General features: G+C 40.3%; 3 protein-coding genes across 27 annotated transcripts in view; 2 read left to right on the forward strand and 1 right to left on the reverse strand.

The window, feature by feature from the left end:
• Nucleotides 1–5,566, forward strand: part of LOC100355809 (olfactory receptor 5K1) — a 22,870-nt gene extending 17,304 nt beyond the window's left edge. The window contains exon 1 of the mRNA XM_089331538.1: nucleotides 1–5,566. This exon is cut by the window's left edge and continues 17,304 nt beyond it. The gene's annotated coding sequence lies outside the window, so the exon portion shown is untranslated.
• Nucleotides 1–25,412, reverse strand: part of CLDND1 (claudin domain containing 1) — a 197,376-nt gene that overhangs the window by 169,324 nt on the left and 2,640 nt on the right. For 13 of the 25 annotated variants that reach the window (XR_016233057.1, XR_016233056.1, XR_016233054.1 and 10 more), the window contains exon 4: nucleotides 24,326–24,436. Coding sequence is in view for 21 of the 25 variants with exons in the window: in XM_089331522.1 (XP_089187648.1) it covers nucleotides 24,326–24,436 (111 nt within the window). In the remaining 4 variants the exon portion in view is untranslated. Of the gene's footprint in view, nucleotides 1–5,327; nucleotides 5,615–21,097; nucleotides 22,492–22,661; nucleotides 22,800–24,325; nucleotides 24,437–25,412 lie in introns of those variants that run through there. The other 12 variants (XM_089331505.1, XM_089331508.1, XM_089331504.1 and 9 more) reach the window with 2 other exon arrangements.
• On the forward strand, nucleotides 5,613–10,138 carry LOC103348042 (heterogeneous nuclear ribonucleoprotein A1-like). Its single transcript, XM_070078557.2, has one exon. The coding sequence runs from the start codon at nucleotides 8,806–8,808 to the stop codon at nucleotides 9,760–9,762; it is 957 nt and encodes a 318-aa protein (XP_069934658.2). The 5' UTR covers nucleotides 5,613–8,805; the 3' UTR covers nucleotides 9,763–10,138.

A 25,412-nucleotide genomic window follows, 5' to 3' on the forward strand; every position in this document is an offset into this window, starting at 1 on the left:
GACATTAACTATTGAGGGTATAGATATGAACTTGATAGAAATACAGAATGGGGCTGTCGCTGTGGCATAGTGGGTAAATCCCTGGCCTATAGTGCCAGCATCCCATATGGGTGCTGGTTCAAGTCCCAGCTGCTCCACCTCCAATCCAGCTCTCTGCTATGACCTGGGAAAGCAGTAGATGTCGCAAGTCCTTGGTTCCCTGCACCCACGTAGGAGGCCCGGAAGCGTCTCCTAGCTTCAGATCAGTGCAGCTCCAGCCATTGCTGCCATTTGGGCAGTGAACCAGTGGATGGAAGACTTTCCATCTCTCTCTCTCTTCCCTTTCTGTCTCTGCCTCTCTGTAACTCTGCCTTTTAAATAAATAAATAAATCTTTAAAAATACAGCAGAACAATAATCTATAAAATTCATTTTAAGCAAACATGTCACCCTTTTATTAACTATCAACACAATATTTTACTTTATTTAAATTATTTTCATCTCTATGTATTATAATTTTGTGTTTTATTTTCATTGGTGAATCATATCAATCCTACATTTAAAACTAGTTAACCCTCATTAAGATGTGAACAAGAAAGGAACCTCCCTTTCTTAAAGGAAACAAAGCCAAATATTAATATGGGAAAGATGTATTATTAAATTAGTATGACAATTTTGGTGAAATGAGTCATATCCTGTTGTGATAGTATTTACAGATGTGTCTTGTGTGATATTTCCTTAATAAGTTTTTTTAAAAGATTTATTTTATTTATTTGAACACACAGTTACAGAGTGAGAGAGGCAGAGACACAGAGAGAGAAGTCTTCCATCTGCTGGTCTACTCCCCAAATGGCTGCAACAGCTATAGCTGGACCCATCCAAAGCCAGGAGCCAGGAGCTTCATCTAGATCTCCCACGTGGGTACAGGGCCCAAGCACTTGGGCCATCTTCTGCTGCTTTCCCATATACATTAGCAGGGTCCTGGACAAGAAGCACAGCAGCTGGGACTTGAGCCGGCACCTATATGGGATACTGGCATTGCAGGCAGCAGCTATACCTAGTACACTACAACTTTAGAAGTTAAGAACAAAATAATACACATAAAATAAAGGAGAAAATGATTAAGATAAAGAAATTTCTACAGGGAGAAAAAACTACTGGAAATTTTTGAAAAATGATTTTACATATAGATACTTATCTGCCTGGGATTAGTTCTTCATGGGGGCCAGTGCTGTGGTGTAGTAGGCTAAGCCTCCACCTGTGGCACCAGCATCCCATATGGGCCCTACTTCATGTCCCAGCAGCTCCTCCTCCAATCCAGCTTTCTACTATGGCCTGGGAAAGCAGCAGAAGATGGCCCAAGTGCTTGGGCCCTTGTAACTGCAAAGGGAGACCTGAGGGAGGATCTTGGCTCCTGGCTTCAGATTTGCCCAGATCCAACCATTGCAGCCACTTGGGGAGTGAACCAGCAGATGGAAGACCTTTCTCTCTGGCTCTCCCTCTGTCTATAACTCTGCATCTCAAATAAATAAATAAAATGTTTTAAAAAAAACAATTAGTTCTTCATAAAACCAGAGAATGAATGTGAGAAAAATAAAGAGCAGTCTTTCGGCTGTGACATGTATTCTACATGAACACAGATGCCCAAGCTCAATGGTATACAACCCAAATGGTGTGGAAACAGGGAGAATCACAGGGAGACACATTTTAAACGTTTGCAATAAATATAAACACAGATCAAGTGGGTTACTTTAAGCTACATTTCTTCATCCCTGGAAGGCAAAATGTACAAATTTCTCCATTGGTATGTCAGTGTAGTAATGATGTAAGGGCACACACAATATCATAGTCAAAATATTTCTCCATCTGCATAGCAACTACATATTCCACAATTAAAATATTGAGACAAACATGGTGAATAGATTTTTTATTTTCTGCTAAGTGAGCAAGAGCATAATTAATTGATTAGGGGTATCATTCATTGGCTCAGACATAAAATGTGTTATGATTCCATATTAAAAATTATTTATATGCATTTTATTTTTAGCGGTGGCCTATGTTCCTCCTGAGGGCAGTGGTGCAGTTTTGTCTTCTATAACACTTGGCACCAGTTGAGGTGCTCAAAAACTATAATAAGAAAGAAAAAAGGCAGGCAGGAAGAAAGACAAAACAGACAAAAAAAATCAAGACTAAGGTCTTGAAAATCCAAGTGTTAGAATGCCAATAACTTATCTGGAAGCTGTGACCCCCTATTGCGGTAGCACATCCTCAACCTATTTCGTTGACTCTTCAACTAGAAACAGCACAGAGGAATGAGGACATAATCAAGGAAGCTGTTAAGTTTCAGAAATCAAGGCCAGGTCATGCCCCAAAGATGAGGTCCCTGGAAGGCAGAGGGCAGGCTGAGGACACCAAGTTCACAGGAAGAGACTGTCCTAAAAGTGGATGGGAGGGGAATCTTGAAACTCAAGTTTTCTTCTCAGTTTTACGTTGGCTGAACTACAAATGTGACTAACTCCAAAAATACTCATCCTTTTGAGTGTTCTCTTAGTCTTAACATTATCACACACACATACACACACACACACACACACACAAATGGAAGACTGAAATGTGTCAAGGCAAGAATTCCTGTAGAGAGGCAGACTACAATCTTCAGCATAATTCCCTCACTGCTCTCCGTTTTGTCCCCCTCATCCTCTCCTAGAAAGCCATCTTCCTTCCTGTCATCACCAGGAAAGTATGTTCCTCTTAGTGTGGAAATGATCTGGGACTTCACATAGTAAAAAGAATTACATAGACCCAATTTCTGCTTATTGTATGTTCTTTAATATAGGCTCTTAAGAAAGTTAAGAAAATGGTAGGGTATATTTATAATACATTTTATGGTACATACTAAATAGGACTTCATTCTCTACCATATTTATCCTCACTTATGTTTTTCTTCTATTTAACTAACTTCATATTTAAATATGTAGCCTCTTCTTAGGAATATTAATCTTTTAGAAGAATCTTCTTAATTAATTAATTAATTTACATTAAAGGCAGAGAGACCAAAAGAGACTGTCCATCCTCTGCCTCACTTCCTGAGTGTTCACAACAGCCTGGACTGAGCCAGGTCAAAGCCACAACCTGGGAACTCAGTCTGAGAGTCCCTGTGTGGCAGGGACTCAGCTATTTGAGTCATTACCCACTGCCTCCCAGGGAACACATTAGCAGGAAGCTAGAATGTGAGGCAGAGCTGGTACTATCACCCAGGTACTCCAAAACTGGGGGCAAGCATCCCAAGTGATGTCTTAACTACAGTGCCAAATGCCCAACCTAGGGAATATTAGTTTTTGAGATAAAAAGTTTCATTATTCTCCTCCTGAGGAAATATACATCAAGGAAAAAAAAATTTAAACATTTATTTTACTTATTTATTTGAAAGGCAGAGTTACAGAGAGAGAAGAGACAGAGACCTTTCTAGCTTCTGGTTCACTTCCCAAATGGCCACAATGGCCAAGGCTGGGCCAGGCCGAAGACAGGAGCCAAGAGGTTCCTCCAGGTCTCCCATATGGGTGCAGGGGCACAAGTATTTAGGCCATTCTCTGTTGCTTTCCCAGGTTAATTAGCAACGAGCTGGATCAGAAGTGGGATAGCCAGGACTTGAGCCAGAACATATATAGGATGCCGACACTGCAGATGGTAGTTTAACCTGCTGTACCACAGCACCGGCCCTGAAAATTTTTTAAGGACTGATGGTAAGAAACAATGAAGCTCAAGATTTAATAATTCTATGTATATCTATGAACTTATGTTTGAAAAATGAGTATTATGGGCAACAAGAGTTAAATGATGAGTTCACAGAGGACAAAAACGTCAAACAGTTACATAATCTAACTTTACTGATTGATTCACTCATTCATTCATTCATCATTCAATAAATACAATAAATACTTATGGGGGAGAAAGCTAGCAGTGTGGTACAGCAGATTAAGCAAACATATATAATGCCAGCATCCCTTATGGAGGCTGGTTCAAGTTCTGGCTTCTCTATTTCCAATCCAGCTCCTTGCTAATAGACCTGGGAAAACAGGAGATGACGACCCACGTTCTTGGGCCCCTGCATCCACATGGGGGACTCAGATGGAGTTCCAAGCTCCTGGCTTTTTACTGGCCCAACCCAGGCTGTTGCAGCCATTTGGGGAGTGAACCAGTGGGTGGAATATAAATCTCTCTCTCTCAATTAATAAATAATACTTATGGGGCAAGCATTGTAGCACACCAGGTTAAGCTGCCACTTGGAACACCCACATCCCATATCAGAGTGCTGGTTTGAGCCCTGACCACTCTGAAATATTGTCCAGCTCCCTGCTAATGAATCTAGGAGGCAGTGGATGGTGACTCAAGTGCTACCATCCACCCACATAGAAGACCCAGATGGAGTTCCTGGCTCCTGACTCTAATCTGGCTTAGCCCTGTTTGTGGAAGGCATTTGGGGTCACCCTTTCAAAAAAAATAAGTAATTCTTATTTAAAATACCTACTGAGTATTTTTTAAATATGCCAGGTACTATGCACTGAGTAAAGTCAGGTAAGATTTCTGCTGTTATGAGTTTCACAGTAGTCCTGGTAGGAAGAAGATGTTAAACAAGAATCATTACAACTTAATATTGTTATCTTTGTTCAGCTTTATTAGAAATTTCATATTCCACATGGAGGTATCAGGTTACTGTGCAGAATTTGCAAAAAGGGTGATCTAAAATCCCACCCAGTTATTTCTGGCTATCAGCTCTATCAAGGATCTGTACACACTGGGGATTAATCAGAATTTGGAAATTTCATAGGCAGACATTCTCTGGAGAGATTCCCAGTCCCACTCATGGTGATGAGGAGGTTACCTGCCTGCTCCTCAATCTGCTACAATGACTGAAAAAGGCTTTACTTGGAGAGCCTGCCCTGTATCCTCTGGAGTTTTGGAAATCTGTGGGAGACCGTATAACTAAGCTTTGAAGAGTCTGATGGTGAAAGGGCTTGGTGAGATGGGCTTTACCCAACAAAGCAGTGAAAGCCCTGTTCAAGATGCATTCCTCCCATCCAGGTATCTGTTAATCCTGCACATCTCAATGTCTTCCTCACAGAAGGGGCAAGAGGAGAGCCCTATTAAAAGAGTTCTCTTGAATAACCTGAGGACACCGTGGCCCCAAAAGAGAGCAACCAGACTGCCAGGAGTAAGCTAACCACACAGCTGAAAAAGCGACATTGAGTTCAATTTCAAGGGTCTTTCTTTTTTTTTTTTTTTTTTTTTGAGATACCCCCCTAAAATATCTCTTAAAAGAGAAGGACCCGGGCCAGCACCGCGACTCACTTGGTTAATCCTCTGCCTGCGGCACCAGCACTCCAGGTTCTGGTCCTGGTTGGGGTGCCGGATTCTGTCCCGGTTGCTCCTCTTCCAGTCCAGCTCTCTGCTGTGGCCCGGGAGTGCAGTGGAGGATGGCCCAGGTGCTTGGGCCCTGCACCCGCATGGGAGACCAGGAGGAAGCACCTGGTTCCTGGCTTCAGATCGGTGCAGCGCGCCAGCCACAGCAGCCATTTGGGGGGTGAACCAACGGCAAAGGAAGACCTTTCTCTCTGTCTCTCTCTCTCTAACTCTGCCTGTCAAAAAAAAAAAAAAATTAAAAAAATTTAAAAAAGAGAAGGACCCAGCAATTGTGCATGGGTCCTCACAGACCTAGTGTCAGATAACAACCCTACCAGCTACGTTAGACTATACATTTCCCTAATCTATTCTCCCTCTGGTTTGACAACAGAGGGATCAGAAGCAATCACTGTAAGTGTATGACAAAGTGACTGAGGAGAGAGAAGCAGCTAACCAAATCTCCTCGCCCACCATGGTCCTCCCAGCCAAAGACAAGCCGAAACCGAGAGAGGGGAGAGTTTTCAAATGGAACAGTATTATAGTTTTTACATTTAACAACTAAACTGGAGTGTGATTGTTATATGGTATTGGATTTTTAGGGCCCCCCCAAAAAAATGGCTACTTCATTAATTATTCATTGACTCAGGTATCTACCTTGAATTTGATTAAAGCATGGAAGGAATGATCTATAGAGTTTAAAGGAGCAGTGACAATTAGAATCAGTCCAATATATGAGCTTTACTGTCCACTGCATTGAATTCCCTACTGCAATCAAGAACTTCACAGTGCTGTAAAAATGTAAGGATCAACCTAAGGTAGGCGGTTGGGGAAAACTTCACTGAATTAAATATTTATGTTTGATATAGAAAAAAATAAGTTATCTGGGTAAAAGGGAATGAAAGGGCACCATACAGATCAGATAAAGCCATTCAAGAAAAGAGGGAAAAATTAAAACAAAAACTTGTCTAGGTCTGTGGTAAACAAGAGCATTATTCTAGATACTGCGATTACAGAGCAAATGACACCAAAATTTAGTTGCATAAAACCACAATTTATTATTATCTCTTACAGTTCTGTAGGCTGACAGGGCTCAGCTGGTTCATTCTTGATTGGACTCTTATGAGGTTAAAGAAAGATAACAGCTGGAATGGGAGTCACCTGAAGGTTCATCAAGGGCAGACACCTAAGATGACTGACTCATGCAGATGGCTGGAAGATTATCCTCACGGTCAGCTGGAAGCTTAACTAGGGATTTCAACTGGAGACCCTACCCAGGGCCTCTCCAAGTGGCCTAGACTTCACAACAAGGCAGCAGGTTTCTCAGGGGGAATGCCCCACAAGAGAGAGTGTTCGAAGTCAGGAATTTCCAAGAGAACCAATCTGAAGTCACACATGATCCCCTAGTGTCACCTCAAACTCCATTTATCAAAACAATCATAAATCAACTAAGTTTCAAGGGAAGGAGGCATAGAACCCACTTCTCACTGAAAGGATGATCAAATAATTTTAAGGCCAGTTTTTGGCCCTCAGGAAAAATGAAAAGTTCAGTATGTCTGAAGAATACAGATTGGTGTAAGGCCATTTAAAGAGTTTTGAAGTTATCCTGAGAGTGATGGAATGCAATTATAAGGTATTAGGATAATGTAGGAGATCATAAAAAATACCAATTAAATGAAGAATCTGACCAATTTCCTTAAGGAAAATAAATTACTGTTTATTATCAACCTGTTAATTAAGATGAGCACTACTGTGGTAATCAAGAGAGAACTGCAAAAACAAACAACAAAAATTAAAAGAGAGAATTACGTAACATTGGGCAGATTTAGGGGCAAGTCAGTTGGAAATGTAAAGTTTCCTCTTTTGAAAAAGTTACTTTGGGATCAGTACTGTGGCATAGTGGGTAAAGCCCTGGCCTGCAGTGCTGGCATCCCATATGGGTGCCGATTTGAGTCCCGGTGCTCCACTTCCGATCCAGCTCTCTGCAATGGCCTGGAAAAGCAGTAGAAAATGGCCCAAGTGCTTAGGCCCCTGCACCCACATGGGAGACCCCGAAGAAGCTCCTGGTTCCTAGCTTTGAATCAGCGCAGCTCCAGCCATTGTGGCTATTTGAGGAGTGAACCAGCAGATGGAAGACCTCTCTCTCTCTCTTTCTGCCTCTCTGTAAATCTGCCTTTCAAATAAATAAATAAATAAATCTTTAAAAAAAAAAAAAGAATAAGTTACATACTTATATATAAGCATTTGAAATAAGAGATTCCTTCATTTTCAGATCTGTTAAGTACTGGTAATCCCTTCTACTTGTATATTAAATTTGTAACCTTATCGAACAATGCCTTGACTTCATTATAGATTACTTCATAATTTGAAAATAGTGATACACTGACTTCATCAGTTTCCCATCAGTGTTACATTTGGTTTTGAATTGTAACCTTCTAAGCAAATAAACAAACAAACAAAAAAAAAACATTTTGTGGTACAAGCATTTTATGAGATATGAAAAAGTAATAAATAAAATAATAAAATAAAAGAACTAAATTTTGCATGTAGTATCACAATTGACAAAGAACTGTATTACATCTTCTAACCCACAGGTACAAGCTATCAGTGAGTTTCAAAGTTACCTTGAGGCCGGTGCTGCGGCTCACTAGGCTAATCCTCCGCCTTGCAGCGCTGGCACACCGGGTTCTAGTCCCGGTCGGGGCGCTGGATTCTGTCCCGGTTGCCCCTCTTCCAGGCCAGCTCTCTGCTGTGGCCAGGGAGTGCAGTGGAGGATGGCCCAAGTCCTTGGGCCCTGCACCCCATGGGAGACCAGGATTAGTACCTGGCTCCTGCCATCGGATCAGCGTGGTGCGCCAGCCGCAGCACACCGGCCGTGGCAGCCATTGGAGGGTGAACCAACGGCAAAAGGAAGACCTTTCTCTCTCTCTCTCTCTCTCACTGTCCACTCTATCAAAAAATTAAAAAAAAAAAAAAAAGTTACCTTGAAGGAACCATTACACAGCTTTCTCTCCAGTGTTAAATTTGAACTCTTTTTCTATCAATTCTAATTTTTTCCTAAATAATCTGGGCTTCATGTATAGGTTTATAATGGTAGCTTTCTAATACTTTCAAGGAATGTAACTCAGTAATCATTTTTTATTTATTGAGAAACTATTCTTTAAGACAATCTGTTAGATCCTTGATCTTGGACTGCTCAGCATCCGGAACTGCAATAAACTTCTGTTCTTTATCATTTACCCAGCCTCAGATACTCTTATAGCAGCACAAACAGGTCTAAGACAAAAAGATCTTTGCAGCAGCTAATCTTGATCTACCAACTGATTATTAGCACAATTACTGAAAGCCAGTGGTGCAATCCTATTTCAGAAAAAGGATAAAAATGTAAGATATAAAAGCAAAAATTCTTCTTGGATAGAAAGTCCATGTAATGAGGGATACGTTCATTGGCTTACTCCTTTCTGCTTGCGGACGCCGCCGAGGAAGCATCGTCGAGTTCTCTCTTCCCACCGCCGTCATGTCGAAGTCAGAGTCGCCCAAGGAGCCCGAGCAGCTGCGGAAGCTCTTCATCGGAGGGCTGAGCTTTGAGACGACCGATGAGAGCCTGAGGAGCCATTTTGAGCAATGGGGCACGCTCACGGACTGCGTGGTAATGAGAGACCCGAACACCAAGCGCTCCAGGGGCTTTGGGTTTGTCACCTACGCCACCGTGGAGGAGGTGGATGCGGCCATGAACGCAAGGCCACACAAAGTGGATGGAAGAGTTGTGGAACCAAAGAGGGCTGTGTCGAGAGAAGATTCCCAAAGACCAGGTGCCCACCTCACTGTGAAAAAGATCTTCGTGGGTGGCATTAAAGAAGACACTGAAGAGCATCACCTCCGAGATTACTTTGAGCAGTACGGGAAAATCGAGGTGATTGAGATCATGACTGATCGAGGCAGTGGCAAGAAGAGGGGCTTTGCTTTTGTGACCTTCGACGACCATGACTCCGTGGATAAGATTGTCATTCAGAAATACCACACTGTGAACGGCCACAACTGTGAAGTGAGGAAGGCCCTGTCGAAGCAGGAGATGGCCAGCGCTTCGTCCACCCCGAGAGGTGGCTTCGGCGGCAGCCGCGGTGGAGGTGGTTATGGTGGCAGTGGGGATGGTTACAATGGATTTGGTAATGACGGAAGCAATTTTGGAGGCAGCGGAGGCTACAATGATTTTGGCAATTACAACAATCAAACTTCAAATTTTGGACCCATGAAGGGAGGAAATTTTGGAGGCAGAAGCTCTGGCCCCTATGGTGGTGGCGGCCAATATTTTGCCAAACCACGAAATCAAGGTGGCTATGGTGGTTCTAGCAGCAGCAGCAGCTATGGCAGTGGCAGAAGGTTTTAATAACTGCCAGGAAACAAAGCTTAGCAGGAGAGGAGAGCCAGAGAAGTGACAGGGAAGCTACAGGTTACAACAGATTTGTGAACTCAGCCAAGCACAGTGGTGGCAGGGCCTAGCTGCTACAAAGAAGACATGTTTTAGACAATACTCATGTGTATGGGCAAAAAAACTCGAGGACTGTATTTGTGACTAATTGTATAACAGGTTATTTAAGTTTCTGTTCTGTGGAAAGTGTAAAGCATTCCAACAAAGGGTTTTAATGTAGTTTTTTCTTTTTTTTTCTTTTGCACCCATGCTGTTGATTGCTAAATGTAATAGTCTGATCATGACGCTGAATAAATGTGTCTTTTTTTTAAAAAAAAAAAAAAAAAAAAAGAAAGTCCATGTAATGAAGATCTGTCTGTTTTGAAATAGTTTTTGCTAAACGAGAAATAAAAGACTCTCCCCAATAACATAATACCAGCCCCAGCTTTAATCTTTGCTGGAGTGAAGCCAACATTGGCCTCCAAATAATCATACCTAACATTTACCAAAATCTGACGTTTTAGTTCTTACAATTACACTTCCCATTTAGTGCTTACTTCTAAGCACTTTAGATGTAAATACCTCCTTAACTCTCACAGTGATCTACTGAAGCAAATGCCATTGTATTTCCTTAGACATCTGGTTAGTTCTGGGTCAGAGTCTAAGTATCCCTTTCACAGGGAGGCAGCTTTTGCATCTAGACTCCTCATCAGGTGTAGCTCCCCTGGTGCCTGAACCTGCGACAGATTTCCTTCTGAGGTCTCTCCCTCTTCTGGGTCCACCTCTGCCAGGTCCTTCCTTTGTAGTCCATACCTCCAAGGTAGCATACCAGGAACTTGTTGTAATCCCCCACCATGCTTCTTTATCCCTTCAGCTGCCTAGTACCAACCTAAGCAGTGGCCAGAACTGGTACCCTCTCTCCAAACTTTATCTCAAGATGCCTTTGTTAAGGCTCTTGTGAAGGCTTATTGTTAAAATCAGGTCCATAAGACAAGACTCCACATTAGGAGGTACAGAACAACTATTGCTCTTTATGTAGGGGAACACAGAGGCGGTATATATTTGACCAGGCAGAAGCCTAGTTTTAGTACTCTGCCAGTAAAGGGAACTGATCACTCCCTGCATGTGCTGCTCTGACAAATATATATCCTAGGTTACAGGTGCAGAAGGCTGAGCAAGGATGGGTAACATGTGCTTGTCCCACCTGCACACTGCTTCCTTCCCTGAGGGCTTCAGTGCATGTCTGGACACCAGAGGCCATGCGAGAGTCTTGGGAGATGTCTCAAACTCAGGAGAGATAAGAACTGAAGGACATTTCTGTTTTTATCCTCATTCCACATGGGGAACAAACCATTTACAGCATACATTCTCTTGGCATGCATCCTTAGATAATGGGATTCCTTTGACCCCTTGAACTTAAAGAAAAAATGCCTGATCTTTTTCTGCACCACCACACAGCCTGGTTACAAGCTAGAGGATGGAGAAAGTTAGCCTGAGTTGAGGTTCCTTATGTTCAGGATTTCTTTGTGCTAAGCCATCTAATAGATCAGATTCCTTCCTAACTTAGTCTGCCACAGACATTAGAAGAAATTTCCAGAAACTTGCAGTGGGACATGAGAGCACCTTGGACAACCTCTTAAGGGTGGCTACTGTGGTCTTTTATAACATACCAGGAGGGGACACAACAGTAGAGCAAAAGGGTAAGAGTAGGGTTGTGCTCCTGGTGACGTCTCAGCTCCAGTGAGACCCCCAGGGACCTCCCAAGTGCTTTCACTGCAAAGGCAGTGGACACTTCACCAAAGATTGTCAAAAGGGATGCCCAGGGACATGTCCTATTTGTAGAGGAGATCACTGGAGATTTGACTGCCCCTGAAGGCCAAGAACTCCAGGGTCAGACATTTCTGATAGGTCTTCCATGCAGGAATGAAGGGCCCCAGGGCTCTACCTACAGGCTCCAGTGATGCATAAGATCAGCACCCAGGATCCTTGGGTGGTCCTCATGGTGAAAGCAAAGCCCATAAATTTCCTTCTGGACACAGGAGAGCAACTTTCTCTGTTCTTTGCTCAAGCTTTGCCCCCATCTCTTCTCATACACTGACGATAAAGGATGCCTCAGAAGCCCCTGTGTTAGATACTTCACACAATCACCGAGCTGCGTCTGGAATAATCTAACATTCACTCACTCCTTTTTGATCATACCAAAGAGCCCAGGCCCTTTACTGAGTAAAGATCTCCTCGCCCAGATGAAGACCACAGTTCTTAGAGAAGCAGGGGAGACTTTATGCCTCCCTCAGAGATAACATCAATCCCAAAGTTTGGAGTATCCAGGGAGAAGTTTGGTCGGACTATAACTGCTCAATCTATCTAGTTTCATCTTAAAAACCTGTCCTCCTTTCCACATCAGAGATGATATGGATTAAAGCCTGAGACTCGGAAAGGACTAAGAGCCATAGTAGACAATCTCAAGATACAGGGATTTTAAAGCCATACAATATTCCCTCAAACACTCCCATTCCAGGGGTTCAAAAGCCAAGTGGAGAATGGAAACAAGTATATGATCTCCATCTCATTAATGAGGCAGTGGTACTCATACTTCCTGTTTTCCTAAGCTCTACACCTTGCTATCTTGCTTAATGCTACTCTCTGAGATCTAAATTCTGTCTTGTGCTAACACAAAAACCTCCCTTTCAGACCAAGTTTCTTGGATACAGTTATGAGAGGAGTATCTTAAAAAAGTCCTAGGGCAATTTACTCTCTACCTATGCCCTCCTGGCTTTGACCTTCCTGATCTGCCCAGAGTCTGATCACTACCCCTCTCCTTCATGCCAATGTTGAGAAGTGGGTAGAGAACAAGTCCATGTTTAGTCTGTTCAGCATCCAAGGTCCAGCACCTGGCCTCAGTTGGTGCTTCCTACTAAAGGATACTATGTGTCTCATTTTCCCTATCTCCTTAGTCACCATTTTGAAGACATTAGCCAAGAACTTGTCATAACAGCTTTGGTTTAAACTGCTAAGTACTTTTTACCACTGGCCAGACTTCCTGCACGGAGTCATTTCTCCTACACTGACAAGGGTGGGGACTCTGGCTACTCTGACTCAAAAGAGTTCACATGTTCTCGCTTGCTAAATTATAGAAGACTCTCTGCCCACCTGTTTAAGATTCTTCTGTTCTCTAATGGTCAATATAACGTTGTTAAACTAGAGCTTTCCTCAAACCCACTGCCCTACAAAGTATAAAAGACTGTGAAACTGTTATGCTAAGATGCTGTACTCTGAGTTGTAACTGTAATCATAACTAGTTTGAATCTTTTGCCATTCACAATATGATTCTCAAAAATATTTATGTATGTCTTTACAAAACATTGTTGGTACTCTGCTTAAGTGTCTTGTCTTCTAGGATAAACATTTTCCTGAAACTCCTAGGGTATGCAACAGTTTGGTAAAGTGTAATTGTGTAAAAATCATTTACCTATTTCCAACCTGGATTCATAAACTGCTTTAAAGCAACTATGAGTTAAAATTCTGTATGTTCTTTTAAAAGATTTTTTTTCTTAATTTACAGGCATTGAGGATTGTTTTAGGATGTGAATTGAAGGAATCAGTAGGTAGGCAAGGAAGTTGTAGAGGAAGCTATAGGCATGACAATGTATCCTTGGTTACAGAAGGTTAAGTCAGATTTTTGAAAGAATTTTTTTTAATAGAAAGGAACTGAGGGAATAAGCATGGTGTGGGTTTTGGTGTGTAAGATTAGCTTGGATGAGATTAGAAGAAAATTATTTTAAAGGTAGCTCTTCCTAGAAGACAGATAGCAGGATTACCTGATTCTCTACCTCTTTGTAACATGATGTAATCAACTCCCCCAGGTGATGGGCTCATAGGCTGATATCACACGCTAATCTTTTGCAATCAAGGGTTTTCTGTTTTCAAAAAGTTTTATGGATCTCAGGGAAGTTTCATGTGTTTTCTGTTGCCTTTATTGAGTTTAATTGCTTTAGAAATTTTAATCTTAAAGGAATTAGCTTTATCTGATTAGATCTGGTCCATAGCTTTAGTTAAGAGGCTCAGGTTTAACTTACTTTGGCCAAATGTTTTAAACCTGGCAATTCTTTTACATCTAAAGCTCTAAAACTGAGTCTTTGACATTGAGGCTTCCAGATGGATCCCTAGGACTCTCAAAAGATGAGGCTCTCAATTGGGAGAGAAATTAATTTTCTTAACACACTTTGTGTAAGAAATGACTAAACAACTAGAAGCCATCAAAGTCCAGCCTATACTCCAGACAATGCCCCTGAAGAAATCTGTAGTTCCCCACCGGGGAACCTCAAATCTGCCCTCAAAAGAACGCTTTGCTGCTGTTCCTCAAAGACGCCCTCTTTTCAGCATGAAGCAGCCAGAGTGGTCATTACCCTCATATCCCTAACAGTTAGGGTCCACTCTTCTGGGAGAAGTGTGGGAATGTTAGTAGCTAGATAAACTAACAGGCAGTTATGTGCTGTGGGAATGAGAAAAGGGGGAAGTCTCTTTAAAGATTACAAAACATGGCAGGCGCTGCAGCTCACTAGGTTAATCCTCCGCCTGTGGTGCCGGCACTTCGGGTTCTAGTCCGGTTGGGGCACTGGTTCTGTCCCGTTTGCTCCTCTTCCAGTCCAGCTCTCTGCTGTGGCCCAGGAAGGCCGTGGAGGATGGCCCAAGGGCTTGGGCCCTGCACCCGCATGGGAGGCCAGGAGGAAGCACCTGGCTCCTGGCTTCAGATGGGCGCAGCGCCAGCTGTAGTGGCCTTTTGGGGAGTGAACCAATGGAAAAAGGAAGACCTTTCTCTTTCTCGCTCACTAATTCTGCTTGTCAAAAAAAAAAAAAAAAAAGAATACAAAACATATACTTCACCCAAAAAACTACCTTTAGCAAAAGTGCCAATCCCACCCCTCTGAGTTTCTAGTTTTATGAGAATAGAAAGAAGTTACCTATTCCACCCTTCTGAAGACTGTTTTATCAAGAGCAGGCTAGACTGGACTACGGTTCTGACCTTTCCGTTGGTTTCTGTCCCTGCCCTTTGATTCACTATTCCCCAAATTGTGCTTAAAAGACTCCACTTCGACCAGTTTCTCAGGTCTGCCTCCCTTGGAAACACCTTCAAAGCTGCTGCAACAGGTTTCTGGTTTAAATAAACCTTGCTTTGCTAAAAAGAGAGAGAGAGAGAGAAATACCAGATTACCTTCAGGGTATCCCCAATTAGACTAGCAGCTGATTTCTCATCAGCAACCATACAGGCTAGGAGAGAATGGAGAGACATAGTCCATGTCCTAAAGAAACAAACTGTCAATCCAGAATACTGTACCCAGCACAGCTGAAATAAAGACCTTCCAAAGCACACAGAAATTGAAAGAATTTGTCACCACTTGTCCAGCCTTACAAATGAGTCTTAAGGATGTGCTACACATAGAAACAAAGAGTAATGGTTGTCATTATGAAAGAATTTGTCACTTGTCTAGCCTTACAAATGAGTCTTAAGGATGTGCTACACACAGAAACAAAGAGTAATGGTCGTCATTATGAAAGAATTTGAAGGCAGAAAATCTAATAAAAGTACAAAGGAAATCCAAAGCAAACAATAGGAATATTTAGGAAAAATGGTAAAACCAATTTGTTACTTATCAATAACCTTGAATGTAAATTGCATAAATTAGTTGATTAAAAGACACAGACTGGCTAAATGGATTCAAAAACAAGACCCAATGATTAGCTGCCTACAAGAAACGCACCTCACCAACAAAGATACACTCAGACTGAAAGTGAAAGGATGGAAAATGATATTCCATGTTAATGGAAAGCTAAAACAAGCAGGGGTAGTCATCTTAATATCAGACAAAATAAACTTTAAAAGTAAACTGTTAAAGAGACAAAGAAGAACATTATGTAATGAATAAGGAATCAATTCAACCACTATGGAATACTATTTAGCCATAAAAAGAACCAAATCCTATCTTTTGCAACAAAATGGATGCAAGTGCAAACCCTTCTGCTTAGTGAAATAAGCCAGTCTCAAAAAGACAAACATCGTTTGTTTTCTCTATATGTGGCAGTTAATACAGGATACCAAAATATGCATAGAAATGAAATGGTAATTTGGAGATAGGATTGTTTTTAGCCCTTGTTTATACTCCTGCGGAATTGTGGTCTTCCTACTTTTCACTTGTTGAATATTATGACTAGAGGCAAGTTAAGCCTGTGAATATAGAATGGATTAATAGTATGTCTTTGCAAAACCTGATTAAGAGAGGGGAAGTAGGTAGGGAATGAGGGGAGCAGGAGAGTGGGAGAAGTATGATTGTCTTCTTGGAACTGCACCTATGAAATGCATAAAATTTGTATTTAATAAAAGAAATTTATTTAAAAAAATTGTACCTATGGAATGTAACAAATTTGTTCTCTTTAATGAAAAACTTATAACAATTTGATTTGTATTCATGTCAATAATTCTTTCCTTCCTGTTTTTTTGTTTTGTTTTGTTTTTTAAGATTTTTACCTATTTATTTGAAAAGGCAGAGTTACAGAAAGAGGGAAAAACAGAAATGTCTTCCATCTACTGGTTCAACCTCCCAATGGCTACAACAGACAGTGCTGGGCCAATCCAAAGCCAGGAGCCAAGAGTCTCCTGCAGGCCTGCCATATGGGTGCAGGAGCCCAAGCACTCAAGCCACATCCTCCACTACTTTCCCAGGCCATAAGCAGAGAGATAGATCAGAAGAGGTACAGCTAGGACATAAACCAGCACCTTATGGGAATGCTAACACCACAGGTGGAGGCTTAGTCTACTACCCAGCCACCCTTCCTGGTTTTAACCAAGAGTATGATCACCATTAAATAAGCAGATGGGAACAAAAATATTTACTTTGTCAAGGAACAATCACCCCAGACTACAGCATTCTTGAAAGTACTAAATTAGAGAAAGTAGTGTCCCTCATCCAGTTTCTCTTTCCATGGTTGGTTACCTGCAGTGCAAATGTGTTTTGCGAGACCACATTCAGATAACCTTTTCTACACTGTACTGTTATCCTTGCTCTATCTCATTCTTCATTATTATTGTTTATCTCTTCCTGTACCTAATTTATAAATCAGAATTTAACACAGGAATGTATGCATGGGCAAAAACATAGTATAGACTTGTATAGCATCTGATACTGAGGTCACATGAAAATATACTCCCTGTGGATAAGGGGATTTGTATTTTGGACTTGAAGCCAAAACAAGGGAGGCTTCCTATTACCTCCTGCCAAATACAAACCTTAGAACCAGCAACTGAAGTGTACTGGGTCAGCAGGCTGAATCTTCAAACTTCTCCATTCAGCAGTGGTGTGATGGATTTGGGACTTTCTCAAAATGCCAGCTGACAGCAGAATGAGGTGCTGGAATATATGGGAGAAATAAAGCAGGCACTATGCCAGGTCTGTTTACTCACAGCCCACCATCTCTTTCTAATAATCTGCCTGGAAGACAAGAGAATTCTATTTCTGGCTTTGAAAAGCTTTCAAACTTATCTGCCTACTGTAATAACTGAGAAGATGTAAAACACTGCAATGACCTAACTACATATCAAACTAAATCAGATTCTCTGAGTGGCAAGTATTTTCAAAAATGCCCTGATCTGTGCTAACTAATAAAGTACCAAAAAATGTAGTATATGAGTGAAATTAACATTCTGAGATTTGATGCTTGTTTATAGCCCTTGTCACTACTGTTGAAGAACAGTGTCTTTTTCTTCATACTATTTGTTGAATACTTAGTGTGGGGTTAATCTTGTGAGTATAAAATAGACTGAGAATAGATCATTGTAAAAATTAAAAGAAATGGGAAAAGAAGGAAGAGGGAGGGTGGTATTGTGAGCAGGAGGGAGGCTAAGGTGGGAAATATTACTATGCTCCTAAATCTGTATATATGAAATACATGAAATTTGCTTACCTTAAAAAATTTTAATACAAAAAGAAGTGAGCAAAATAAACACATTCCCTGGGGCATTCCAATACATAGCTTAGGCTGAGAACCACTTTAGGGACTTGGTAGCCCCATCTCCTCATAATGCAGCCAGTCATAACTAGTGCTGATCAGTTTTCATAATCTTCAGGGTAACTTCATGAGGCAAGTATGACAAACACAGCTTTTCTCAGATGGGAAAAGGGGAGAACAGAAATGCTAGGAGACAGACCTGGGACCTGGGATTGTGAATATAGGATTCTATCTCCTGAGCTGGATTCTTAACCTCCACACTATAGTTCCTGAATGCCCTGACCCCAGAGATCTTGCCAATCACATAATATATTCCCTTTATAGGGGGGATCAAATAATGGCTGTATATAAGAGGCCATTCCAATATTCCTTTCAAAAAGGACATAACTTTCCTCTACTGAAGTTGAGAAGGAAAAACAATTTCCAAGAACTAGCTTTTATAGATTTGCAAAGTGTGTGGTAGGTAGTAATAAATCAACAGATGATTAGAGTTGTTAAGCAGTTAAAATACAATAGCATTTTTAAAAGCATTAGTTGAGGCAGAATGACAGGGACAGACAGTTCCCATCTAATTGGTCACTCCCCAAATTCCTGCAACAGCTAGGTCTTGGCCAAGCAAATGCCTGGAGTCTCTCACATGGTCTCTCTAGGTCTCTCACATGGGTGACAGGAACTCAATTATCTGTGCCATCACTGCTGTCTTCCAGGATCTCAATTAGCAGAAAGATGGAGTCAGGAGCCAGAGGCAGGTATCAAACTCAGGTACTCCAATATGGCACATGGGCATCTTAACTACTAAGCTAACTTCCTGCATCAAGACAACACAACTGTCAACAGAATCAACCTTATATTTTTGAACAGTCATCCTTGGTATTTTGAAGTTGAGAATAAGGAAACTGTATAGCACAGACCATGCAGATAAAACTAAAGATGATGAAAGAAGATGCCATGGAAAATTAGGAGAGCAAGAAAATAAAAAAGAATTGTGAATATATAACAACACAAGTTAAGGAAAAAATGAGATCAGAAGGCTGGAAGATTGGAAGAGGCTGAAAGGTCATAAGCTGAGACACTAACACTCATTATTCATTAACTCAGATATTAAAAAAAAGGTGAAGCCAAATGGAAAGATTCTCTCATTTTGCATTTCTAAACCTCTCCAAAGGTAAAGAGCAAGTAATATAAATTGTATCTAGCTTTACTCAAGTTTACTAAAAGTGTGTATATGTTGAGTAACAGTAATTTTACCAGTAGATAATCTGGCACTGAAGAGAATTTAATGACCCTATGATAATGTCCATGGGGTAAATCTTCATTCTATTCTGGCAATTTAGGATTTCACATCACAAATTTACAGGAAATTAACACATACCTATATTCTGACCTTAGAGGAAAATGCATCTCATCAAAATAGTGTCAGAACACCTGATGAGCAATGGAAAAAGAATTCCTGAACATAAATGTGTTCTCTTGTTTTGTTCCTCTCATATTAAGGGATGAATCATTATTCACTTATGAGAAGAAAGCTGAAAAGAGGACAAAAGACTCCACCCATCTGTGCCAGGACAGAGCTGCATCCGCTTGTGAAGTAACAATCTGCATCTTCAGAACTGCACCCATTAGCTGCTCTTTCAGCTGCTAGGAAACGTAGGGAGGTGCTGCTATCTGCAAAGTCAAGTTAATTTAACAGTTATTTTCATTTTAGGTGAAAGCTTACATGCTGATTAATTAAAATACCCTCACACTATATATTTAGAGTCAGTGGGACAGGACTGGCTCTTTAAACAGTGCCAGTCTGCAATTTGTTGTTGTTTCTAGACTACAAAAACAAACTGACTTATATGAGCATACCCCTTTCTCCTTTCTCCTCAATCATGTGACTAAACAACAGATGGCTCACCTCTAAGTGGTTTACCAACCATATTCTACACTCCCCCCACCAGAGTACTTCAAAAGTTGGTGGAAAATGAAACTAAAAGTTTATTTTAGTGCAAAATTTTGGAAATTCAATTTTATAACATGCATTTTCCACTAACTGTTTAAAGACTCTTCCTACACATGCAAACACACCTCAATCCTTAGGACACCTCAAGACTTAGTAAAGCTTTTTAAACAGATTACTAGTCACTGGGTTCCTAGTGTATTATGATAAAATGGTAGGCATACTTACTATTATCTAAAAAAATAATTTTTTTAAGAATTATTCTGCCTTTTTACTGTACCAAATTTTGGTGGTTTTATGGCCATCCTTAAATTCTGAAATGGGTCTTTTACTAAAAAGCATATAGAAGATGTTTATCTCCATCATTCAGTTAATTAGGCCTATAAAATTATGGTCTTAAAACACATGTCTCAAGTTATCATAAAGCTCATGTTCTGAAATATCTGGAAGTTATTTTTACTTTGGGAATTGCTTTCAAAGATTAAACAGCATTGCTTTCAAAGATTAAACGGAAAGAAATTAACAGGATTTACTTTACCATTGAATTTATGTTATTAGGTGAATCAAAAATCATTAGATAGCAGTATCACATGGCTCAACCAATGAGAACCATGAGACAGCAGAAAAACTGCACTTTCACGTTAAAAAAAATATGGCCTTATATATTACAAAGAAGAGTTTTTGCAAGAGAGCTGACCTCAGCTATTCAATAATGTGCTATAAACACCAATCACAACACAGATTCAGGAACAAGAGTTACAATGCTCACTTTCTATGCCTAATGATACTACCAGTTAGAACTATTTCCACAACGTACATTAAAGACTGGTTTGGATGGAGTCATCAGGCAATTCTGGGGGTAACAAGACAGGACACTTTTTGACTTCCCAAAAGTGTCATGCTGTCAATTATGCTTAAGTCCCATTCCCAAAAGTTTCATTTGCTCACTTAGGCTTCGTCCTATCTATCTTCCACAGAAGGTGTCAAAGGACAAGGAAACTGCGAGAGATAAGAATCAGTAGGTTTGACATTGACTTGATCATTTTTTCCATATAGAACACAAACATCCACAGCCATTCAATGATGTAATAGGATACCAGCCACCTTAATGTGATAGAGATCACAAACCTAGCTTGAAAACATGCTTTAAAATTCCAAAATATGTAAGATAAATATTCTCTTCTACTGGGGGAAAGGGTTCCCACATTTTCTGGAACATAAAACAGTCTACAACACAAGACATAAAGATGGATCCGTACAGCAATAGAGCATTTTCTATTAAGACCCACAGAGATCTTCTTTCTGATTCCTCCACTACTTTATCCTACAGTACTGAGGTTTAAATCAATTCAGATACTCCATACACAATTATTTGAGTCTCTTCTCATTTTTAATTTTATTTTTTTAAAAAAGACAGATTTAGGATATGGTAAGAAATTACTAAGTTACATTTTTTTAAATCTGTCAAGTGCTACAGTAATGGAATAAATGAATTTTTAAAAGCTCAATGTTTAGACATATTTATAAAAAATGACTCAATTAGAAGACATTAAATAATGTTGACACAAACCAGTAAGGGGTTAGGCAAGGAAAGGCACATAATTTCACCACAAGAAATAAAGACCATTCTTGGAGGTTAATGGATAAAGCTTTAGATCTTGTGGTAGTTTACCCAGCTCTGGAGGGTCTTTGTGGTGGACACTTCTGTATGGTACTTGGAATAAATAAAAGCAGTTGGGGAATTTACTCTGAAATCTTAATGTAAAGTTAAAAAGAACACATTCTTCAAAAACCTAGCGTGAAGAGGGAAGGAGCAAAAATTCAAAGTGGCTTGGTAGCACTGAAAATCCTAATGAAGAGATCTAAATAATAAAATAAGATCAACCTTCTTGTCTGGCTGAATTAAAATTCTTACAGTTACAAAATTAAATGTAAGTAAACACTGTATTTTTCCCTTTTCTTATAGGCAGACACAGTGTAAGTATAAACAGCTGCTACATCTCACTTCAAAGGAACTCATGTGCCAATGTCTAGGGAAAAGGATTTTAGATAGCTTCCCAGCTTTATGGAGCCCAGGTCTGAAAATACCCTAATACCACTGGTTGACTAGCTATCTACAACAGCAAAGTAAACATGAAGTTCTAACAATAACAAGAGGTTTCCCAAAGAAACTGAAAAGTTTCTAGCTGTAAAGATGTAGTTACTTTACTTTTCCTGCTAACAGGCATCAGCAGAATTTGTTCTGGGTCAATTTGCTGCTGCCAATTTTCTTTCACAAATTTGTGCCAAGTCTCTATCCATGTCTTTGTATCTGGACTCTGAACTTAGATTAGTGTGTTTAAATGACGGAATCACTCAGAATAAACCACATAAATTTTAGTGGTATTGTTATCTAGTGTCATATATGTATAAATTAAATGGATTTTCCAGATAAAATGGTATATCCACAAAGAAGATTAAAATTAAAAACTGGGAAGGAGGCCAGGTAAAATGTCAATATTAAAAAATAATAAAAATGGCAATTGTAAAGCAGGCAGTTTCCATTCACGCCACACGATACGCCTTCATTAAGGTGTACTCTTTCCGGTTGGTGTGAGCAGCCCAGATGAAGAGGGCAGAAGCCATGAACTGTAAGGGAGCTGAGACGCAAGCCAGGCAGAAGGACCATCCAAATTCACCAGACACATTCTCAGGCAGCTCAAGTTTCTGATGCAGTAGTTCAATTCCAGCAACATAACAACTTACTGAGCCCAGTGTACAAAGACCTTGGGGGAAATTTAGAAAACAAAACAAAATATGGCTAGGTAAGAACACTGTCAAGAGCTCTGCATGTAATTCAATCGAGCAGTAAAAGGTCAATGTTTCTGAATTATAACTCTTTGGGCCCTAAAGACACAGGAAGAAGTCAAAAGGTAAGTACGATGTCAAGACCCACCTGCAAGGAGATGGAGAATGCCTGTGGCAATGGTGGGATACAAGCTTCGGCAGATACAGGCACAAAGTCCAATCAAAGCCCCAAAGCACATCAAACCCAGACTCACAAAAGGTAAGAGGAACTGGCAACGCCAAAGATCTGATTGTTAAAAAAAGAATAATACTGTTACCTCTATTTCATGACATTTCCCCACAATGACAATTATTTCATATTCTAAGCAGATCTTCTCTCAAAAAGAAAGAGGTATTTTAGTATCAAGGCCATTTCCTAAAGCACATTGTTTAAAAGGATGTTAACTCTGCACTGATAAAAGTACAAGGCCACTAACAGGTTACAATTAATAAAGGTTTAGTACATGCCATGTATCATTTGTTCTATTTATATGCTTTGCCTATTAATCCTCCCCACAACCTTAGAAAGAACATATTACTATCTTCTCTATTTACTAAGGCAAAAGGCATCATAAATAGCTTGTACAAAATACAGTAAGTAGAAGAATCAGAATGTAAATAAAAAAAAGTCTACTTCCACATACAAACAATATCTAGGGTCCTTACAGGACCTAAAGGCAGTGGAAACGGAACGGTGCTTGCATGGCCATTGAAAAACAACAAAGCACAACAAAGAGTATGTGGAATGTACCAGAAGCTATATAAATGGCAGTTTTAATGACTTTTTTTAGTTGGTTTTACTTTCTGGAAATTTGTGAAAGCCTTTCTTCTAATTAACTTTACTTCAAATTGTTAGTAATAAACATCTTCCTATGCAATCTCATAGTAAAACTGAACACCTATAGGTTACTGAATGTTTCTCCTCATAACATAATCATTCCCCCAGGTTTCTATAACCCTAAAACTGAAGCTCAAAACTCAAAAGTTTGCATTTCACAGGCAGCCTGACCATCAAGGAACAGAACATTCCTAATAAACACTTTCCTTTCTTTTCATCTGCACTGTTGGTACTATGACCTAAGACTGGATGAACACTTTCAGTAGGCCTGATACTAAGTTACTCAATTAGAGCCTGCAGCCAACTTTTTTCAACATGCCTGTCAATTAAGTAATTCCTACTAAATTTTCTCTTAATTAAATGAGTCCATCAATCTTCTGGAAGTTTGGATTCCACTACGCAATTATATCAACTGCCTCCCTCAAGTTCAACTCATGGAAATTTGGTAGGTATCTACCTTCTAAAATAAGTTGCTGTTATTAGAACAGAACTGTCACTGGATTTTTTTTTTTTTTTTTTTGCAAACTTACGTGATTTATTTGTAAGCAAGAGAGAGATTTTCCATCTGCTGGTTCACTCCCCAAATGGCCCCAACAGCCGGGGTTGGGCTAAGCTAAAGCCAGGAGCCTATAACTCCATTCAACTCTCCGACCTGGGTGGCAGGGTCCCAAGGACTGGCCATCATCCATTGCTTTTCCAGGCACATTAACAGCAGGAAGCTCTTTGGGCAGTGGAGCAGCCAGGACTTCAACAGCGCTCATAGGAGATGCTGGCAAAGCAGGCCATAGCCAAACGTGCTATACCACAATGCCAGCTCCTGGGATCTTATTTCAATATGACACTACTACCTCATCTTGTTCCAAAAGCAGAGTTAAATACAATACAAAATTATTTCCTTTCTCCCTCAATCGTCCTACTGAGATCAAAATACTCACAGGTCCGAAGTAGATCAATTCCACTATTGTGGTTTCCGGGATCAACAAATTTCTCCATGAACTGTTCATTTAGTGTGAAACTTACGCATTTTGTAACCACGTCAAATGACTCTGGAAAAAAACAATGACTGTTTGTAGTTTCCATTACAAACATTTAACAATAATCTCTTTTAGTAATTATTCTCTGAAATAAAAGGTGCTGTAAAAAAATATCACCATGAATTTCTTTGGTTCCAACCTGAAACAGGTCTTATCAAAGCCCAATGGATGCCACTGGTTCTGAGGATACACGCATGAGGAAGAAATAAAAGGAGTAAAATATCATCAAATAGCAATATAAGAAGAGCAGGAAGAAGGGGAGAGTACAAAGATTGAAATAATAGAAACTTTATCCTCTTCCCCCCACAACTAGTGAAGTCATGGCTCCCATTTCAGCAAAAAATTTCACCCATCCAGCTCCTCAGACAAGAAACTTTCCAGCCATTCTTGTCCATATAAACACCATCTGGAAATACTAGAAGTTCTTCTTTCAAAATATATCCACAATCCAGCTGCTGCTCACTATTACAACGGACTGAGTCACAATCACCTCTCATATGAATGACAGCATTAGCATCCTAATGAGTGCCCTAGCTTTCATCCTTGCCTGCTGCCCGCCTGTTCTCACTATATCATCCAGGGCAACCAGATCACGTCTTTCCACTCCTCTAAGTGTTCCTGCTCTAAAGGCTTTCCTATGTAGTCAAGAGTAAAAACTCACCTCCACATCATAGCTAGAGTACTGTATGATGTGCCCTACTCCTACCTAAGGGTTCATCTTTGACAGCATACCCAACTCTCCCCCACTCCTTCCATGGCAGCCCAGTAGGTTCTTTGGTGGTCCTTGAATACTTTAACCATGCTCCTGCCACAGTCTCTGTAGCCCTTGTTCCTTCCAACCTTAATGATCACCACCAGCCTCTGCCCTGCTGCCACGAACTACCCATATAGTTAACACCCTTATTTGGTCTTTACCTATACCAAGTCTTTATCATTTTATCAATGAAATCTATTCTAATTATCCTATGGAAAATCATAACCTATGCTT

Source organism: Oryctolagus cuniculus, chromosome 4 (genome assembly GCF_051225735.1).
Source record: "Oryctolagus cuniculus isolate XC-2025 breed Fujian yellow rabbit chromosome 4, ASM5122573v1, whole genome shotgun sequence".
NCBI lineage: Eukaryota > Metazoa > Chordata > Mammalia > Lagomorpha > Leporidae > Oryctolagus > Oryctolagus cuniculus.

Bases quoted from the DNA above. Each gene is read 5' to 3' on its own strand.
- LOC103348042 (XM_070078557.2), top strand. From the start codon at position 8,806: ATGAGGGATACGTTCATTGGCTTACTCCTTTCTGCTTGCGGACGCCGC.